The sequence below is a fragment of the Antrostomus carolinensis genome, unplaced genomic scaffold (assembly GCF_000700745.2).
Source record: "Antrostomus carolinensis isolate BGI_N321 unplaced genomic scaffold, ASM70074v2 scaffold35384, whole genome shotgun sequence".
Classification (NCBI taxonomy): domain Eukaryota; kingdom Metazoa; phylum Chordata; class Aves; order Caprimulgiformes; family Caprimulgidae; genus Antrostomus; species Antrostomus carolinensis.
This window is the reverse complement of record NW_010310679.1, coordinates 3,858-9,027: the sequence shown is the minus strand read 5'-3', so window position 1 is coordinate 9,027 and position 5,170 is coordinate 3,858. Positions and strand designations below refer to the sequence as shown.

At 58.5% G+C, this 5,170-nt stretch overlaps 1 protein-coding gene across 1 annotated transcript in view; it reads left to right on the top strand.

Moving 5' to 3' along the window:
- Positions 1 to 196: 196 nt before the first annotated feature.
- The window catches only part of PATL2 (PAT1 homolog 2), a gene marked incomplete at its 5' end in the record, with an annotated part of 5,847 nt that continues 873 nt past the window's right edge, over positions 197 to 5,170 (top strand). The window contains 15 exons of the mRNA XM_029084631.1: positions 197 to 299; positions 486 to 811; positions 955 to 1,023; positions 1,134 to 1,199; positions 1,605 to 1,772; positions 1,889 to 1,972; positions 2,578 to 2,732; positions 2,857 to 2,940; positions 3,014 to 3,152; positions 3,278 to 3,398; positions 3,478 to 3,575; positions 3,943 to 3,987; positions 4,151 to 4,299; positions 4,546 to 4,705; positions 5,051 to 5,170. The exon at positions 5,051 to 5,170 is cut by the window's right edge and continues 4 nt beyond it. Coding sequence (XP_028940464.1) covers positions 197 to 299; positions 486 to 811; positions 955 to 1,023; positions 1,134 to 1,199; positions 1,605 to 1,772; positions 1,889 to 1,972; positions 2,578 to 2,732; positions 2,857 to 2,940; positions 3,014 to 3,152; positions 3,278 to 3,398; positions 3,478 to 3,575; positions 3,943 to 3,987; positions 4,151 to 4,299; positions 4,546 to 4,705; positions 5,051 to 5,170 — 1,887 coding nt within the window. The remainder of the gene's footprint in view (positions 300 to 485; positions 812 to 954; positions 1,024 to 1,133; positions 1,200 to 1,604; positions 1,773 to 1,888; positions 1,973 to 2,577; positions 2,733 to 2,856; positions 2,941 to 3,013; positions 3,153 to 3,277; positions 3,399 to 3,477; positions 3,576 to 3,942; positions 3,988 to 4,150; positions 4,300 to 4,545; positions 4,706 to 5,050) is intronic.

Sequence of the window (5,170 nt, the reverse complement as noted above, 5' to 3'; positions counted from 1 at the left end):
GCCCTGAGCCAGCAGGTCTTGCCCTTGCTGGTAGTGCTGGTGGCTCCTGCTCTTCCCTTTACAGCTGTGAAGCAGCTGTGAGTCCTGGAGGCTGCCCAGCACCCCCAATAGTGGAGGAGGAGGTTGGGGGGCAGGTTAGAGTTACCCCATCCCTGCCTGTCTCCCTCAGTGGGGACCCTGCTGCTTTTGACTCCAGATCCTTGAGGACTACCTGCTGGTGGAAGATGCACCTCTGCTGGAGGAGATGGCTGAGGAGGATGAAGAGCTTGACCTGTACAATGAGATGACTTTTGGGTTAGGTAAGATCTCAGGGGAGCCCCAGGGTTGTGTCCACCAGCCAGCACCCAACAGGGTGAGGAGGATGAAGGTGGGGGGTGAGGAAGGTGTCTTCCTACCTGGTGAGGCACTGGGTTGGGAGCAGGGGCTCTGATGGGCACTGCCCAGGCTCTCACCCATGCTGACATGCTCTCCTTTCCCACTGCAAGACCGAGACTCCACCGAGGAGGACGTCACAAAACCCCTGATACTTCTGGAGACAAGCCCTGAGCTGGCCGAAGTGGTGTCAGAGGAGACTGAGGCTGGGGAGGAACTGGGGCTTGGAGGGACTGAGCAGCCAGAGGAGCTGGAAGAGCCCCAGGAAGAAGGTGGGATGGAGCTGGAGGCTGAGCAGGTTGGCTCTGAGTTGGAGGAAGAGGAGGAGGAGGAGATGGGGAATGAGGAACAGGAGGAAGACCAGGAGCCCTTTGAGGAGCCCAATGACCTGGGAGACCCAGCGGTGATGAGAGCCGTGCAGAGCAAGCCCACACTGGAGGTGACGTGTGAGCGGGGAGGGAGGGGACCCACACCCATGGGTCCTGCCCCACATAGGGCATCAGGGGGTGGTTTGGTCCCTGCCTGAGGGAAGACGACCTGCTGGGGCTGAGTATGTGCCTGTAACCTCTTCTTTGCCCACAGAGCCAGGACTCGGCAGTACTAGACAGCAGGATTGGCACTTGCTGGGCAGAGTTTGGCAAAGAGGACATGGTAAAAATGTCCCCTCTCATCTGGTGATGGGGCTGAGTGGCTTCTGTGGTGTCCCCAGCCCCTCCCCTCCTGTCCTCCTTTTCTATGCTGACCATCTCCCCGTCTTCTAGCTGACAATGGATTCTGCAGTATGGGGCTCCTGCCCCAGCAACATCCCACCCCACCACATGCTGGAGGTGGGTATCCGTGGCCAGACCCTTGGGGAGCGGCTGAGGGCTTCCCAGTATCCTGGGCCAAGGGTTGTGCAAGTGATTTGGGCAACTGGGGGGCCTCCAAAGCCTCATCATGGGTCTGGAGGTGCAAGGATGTGTCTCTTGGGTGCAAAGGCTGAGAGTAGAGGTGCTCACCCTAAGTAGAGCTTGGGTTTGAAGGCAAAGCTGTTGAGTTTGGTGGGACTGAGACCCCCATGCTGGGTGTGCTCATGGGTCCCTTGCTGTTGCACACCACCAGGATGGGAGCTTGGCTGGTGCATGATCTGGTTGAGCAATGACCCAAGGTTTTGATGAGCTGCCTGATGCTGGGGGAGCCAAATTGATCCCAGCTGAGCCCCGTTCCCATCTTCTGCTGCCTCCTCCCCACAGGATAAAGCCATCCTCCAGGTCCTGGAGAGGCCCCCACCGTCCACCAACATGGCCCTTGACTTCCTTGGCTCCCCTGTGCAGAGGAGCTATGGGGGTTCTCCTCGGCTCAAGCACCCTGACTTAAGACTGATGTCCCCCAAGTCCTTCCCTCAGCGCTTTCTCCGGCAGGTAATGGGTTTTGGGGGGGCTATTGTGTCTCCTCTTTCTTCTGCCCTCCCCTCTCCAGAGGTGTAGCCTCGAGGACAGGCTAGTCCCAGCAACACCTCTTGTCTCCTGCCCTGCAGCAGTCACCTCTGCCTCGCTCCCCATGCTCCCCTCGGCCCTTCACGCCAACTGGCAGGCCTTCTCCGCTCTTCGCTTCCAACCAGGTACTCAGTGGGCTGTGAGTCACCTCTGAGGTGGCCCTGGAGTGGCTGGTGGGGATGGTGCCTCCCCAAAGCTCCATCTTATCACGAATCACAGAATGTTAGGGATTGGAAGGGACCTCAAAAGATCATCTAGTCCAATCCCCCTGCCGGAGCAGGAACCTAAATGAGATCACAAAGGAAGGCGTCCAGGCAGGTCTTGAATGTCTCCAGAGAAGGCGACTCCACAACCTCCCTGGGCAGCCTGTTCCAGTGCTCCTGAGCACCCATCTCCGGTGTCTGAAGGGATCAGCGTAGCCATTGCTTCATAAATGTCTTTGTCCTGATGTCCCCATGGGACCTGCATCAGGCATGATGTTGGTGTCACGCTGGGACACTGGTGGTGGACCTGGGGCATGCAATCCCTGGTGACACCCAGGTCCCTTTGCCCTGCCCAGCTGTAGCAGCAGCATCCCTGGGGGGTATCACCTTGCACATCCCCTCTGTGCAGGGAGAGGGCATCTCCTTCTGGGACAGGAGCCAGAAACCAGTGTGGAGCTGGCAGACCCCTCCAGGACCCTTGGAGGGGAAAGGTTCAGACACTTGATCTCTTCCCTCTTCCTCTCCAGACTGCAGGGTATGCATCTCCCACCCCTTTCCAGCCTGTGTCACCCAACATCAGTAGCCCACCACGGCCTCTCGCCATGCACTTTGGTCCCATGTCTCCCTCTTTGGATCCCACTCTCTTCTTCAGTCCATCAGCCAGTGGCCAGCTGAACCTCAGGTTAGTAGGACAGCAAGGGTGGGACCAGAGGAGCCCCACAAAGCAGCTGGAGGAGTGTCCCCCCTCTGAGGACAACTCTACTGAGGGTGCTGAGCCCCTGACCCCTATCTGGTCTCCTTTGCAGTGTGCCCAGCCACATGACACAGCTGCACCCCCAGCACCAGCGGATCCTGACCCAGCGGCAGCAGCAAGGCGGGCAGGTGCAGAGGTAAGGGGGTCCCTGGGGAGCTGTGGGGTGGCTCTGGGCAGTCACAGAAGGCTCTGATCTTCTCCTGTGTCAGCATATCCCCCAAGAAGCTGTGGTCTCCTAAAGTGGACCCTTATGCTGGGCTGATGACCTCTAAAGAAAAGGACTGGGTTGTCAAGGTGGAAATGATCCAGCTGCAGAGTGAGAACATGGATGATGACTACTACTACCAGGTGAGCTCCTACCAGCAACACCAGTGGCTTATTCTGCTCCTCAGGGCTGGACCTTCATGTCTTTGGGAGCTGGAGGGTGACTGGGCTCATAGTGGCTCCTCTCCTGGCTACACCTGTTGTTACAGACCTACTACCACTGGCTGGAGCGCAAACAGGCGGAGGAGGAGCTGCTTGGTGGGCGCAACAAGCAGGAACCCCCCAAGTTGGTCACACCATTCATCCAGAAAGTGGAGACATATGACTCTGGTGAGGGGCTGGGGCTGGTGGTGGGGGACAGGTGAGGGGTTGCGGGATGTGGTCTCACCGTATCCCATTTCTCTTCCAGTGGTACGCATCGCAGGCTCACTGGGCCAGGTCGCGGTCTCCACCTGCTACAGCCCTCGCCGAGCCATTGATGCTGTGCACCATTCCCTTGTGGAGGAGGTAGGTGAGGAGAAGCCAGGCTGGTTTGTGCCTCGGATGCCCAGGGATGTGTCTCCAAACTTTCTCCAGGCCCTGGAGCAACTTTAGCAGGAGCTTTAGGAGTTGTGAATGAACATGGGTGCTGCCCCAAGCTGTGGGATGGGATGTGCAGTTGGAGTGGGTTCCACCTGAACCATGGCAGCTTGTCCTCTTGTTAGGGGTGGGATGGAGCTCTGGGCAGTTGGAGCTGGCCATGGCCTCCCCATGGGATTGCTCTGCATCCTGAAGCCACCTCTGATCCCCAGGGAGCAGCTGGCCCAGCGCTCTGCTGGTGGCGGTGTCTGGTGCTGGCTGTAACCATTGTGCCTTCCTTTCTCCTCTCCTGAAGGCTGCGGGGAGCCACCGGCTTCGGGCGCTGCACAGGATTGAGAAGGTGAGAGAACCACAATTTGGGGCAGGGTGGGATGGTGCAGATGCTTGGTTTTCATCTGAGGAGCTCTGTGAGAGAGGGGACATCTAGCTGGGCAGGAGTCCTGGATCAACCAGTTGGTAGAAGATGCTCCAAGTTGCCCCCTTACCTTGTGCTGTTTCTCCAGCTTTTCCTGCAGCTGCTGGAAGTGGAGGAGACTCAGCGGAAGATGTCTCTGGCCCTGGAGGAGCAGCAGCCTTGCTGTCAGGAGCAGAAGAGCCAAGAAGTGGAATGTATCTACCAAGCCTTGAAGATCAGGGCTTGCAGCAGTGAAGAGTGAGTTTGTGCCATGGGGAGAAGGGAGTGGGTGACACATCCTGATCCTCACTGGGCTTGGATGGTCATGGACAAGTAGTTCTGGGTGACAGTGAGTGTTGGATCCTGTCCTCCATGTGTCACCGTGGCCTGTGCTGGCCCTGCCCATGAGCCTTGTCCTCCACTGGAGCTGATGCTGGTCCTTCTGGATGGACAGAGATTCTACAGGTCCCTCGAGATCTGTGCCAATGGAGCCTTCGTCCCCAGGGAGGCAGAGGATGAATTCCTGCAACTCCTCTGTGTGCGGAAGGGCAAGAAGCTCACGGCCCGCCTGCTGCCCCACCTGACCCAGGAGCAAGCAGAGAAGATCCTGCTGACCATCACCCACCATCTACCCTTCCTCATGAAGAAGGACATGCTGGATGAGGCAAGCACCTCTGGCCAGGACAGGGGTGTCCTGGGCTGACTCCTTCCCTTGTTGCCCTTGCTGGGGGTGGCACCCTGGGCAATGGAGGGGCCCATCTTGCTGAGTCCCAGCATGGCCAGGCAGCTGGTGGGGTTGATGTGAGACAGGAACCTCTTTCCTTCCCTGAGGAGGAGAAAGATCTCCAGGAGGGTTAAAGCAATCCTGGTGGCAGCCCCCCACAAGGGGGGATGCAGCATTGACCCTTGCATGTCCCCTCTAGGTATTGAGATGGGGCTCAGGGTTGGGGCTGTGGCTATGATGGGTCAAAAGGTCTCAGACCCCTGCTCTCCCCTCTGCCCTGCCCAGTCTCTTCCCCTGCTCTACAGCCCATTGAATGAGGTGGTGGGTGGGACGACCTTCAGCAAACTCATCGAGATCCTGCAGGAGATGACCAGGCCTCTGCCCGAGTCCCCTGAGCTCCCCCTC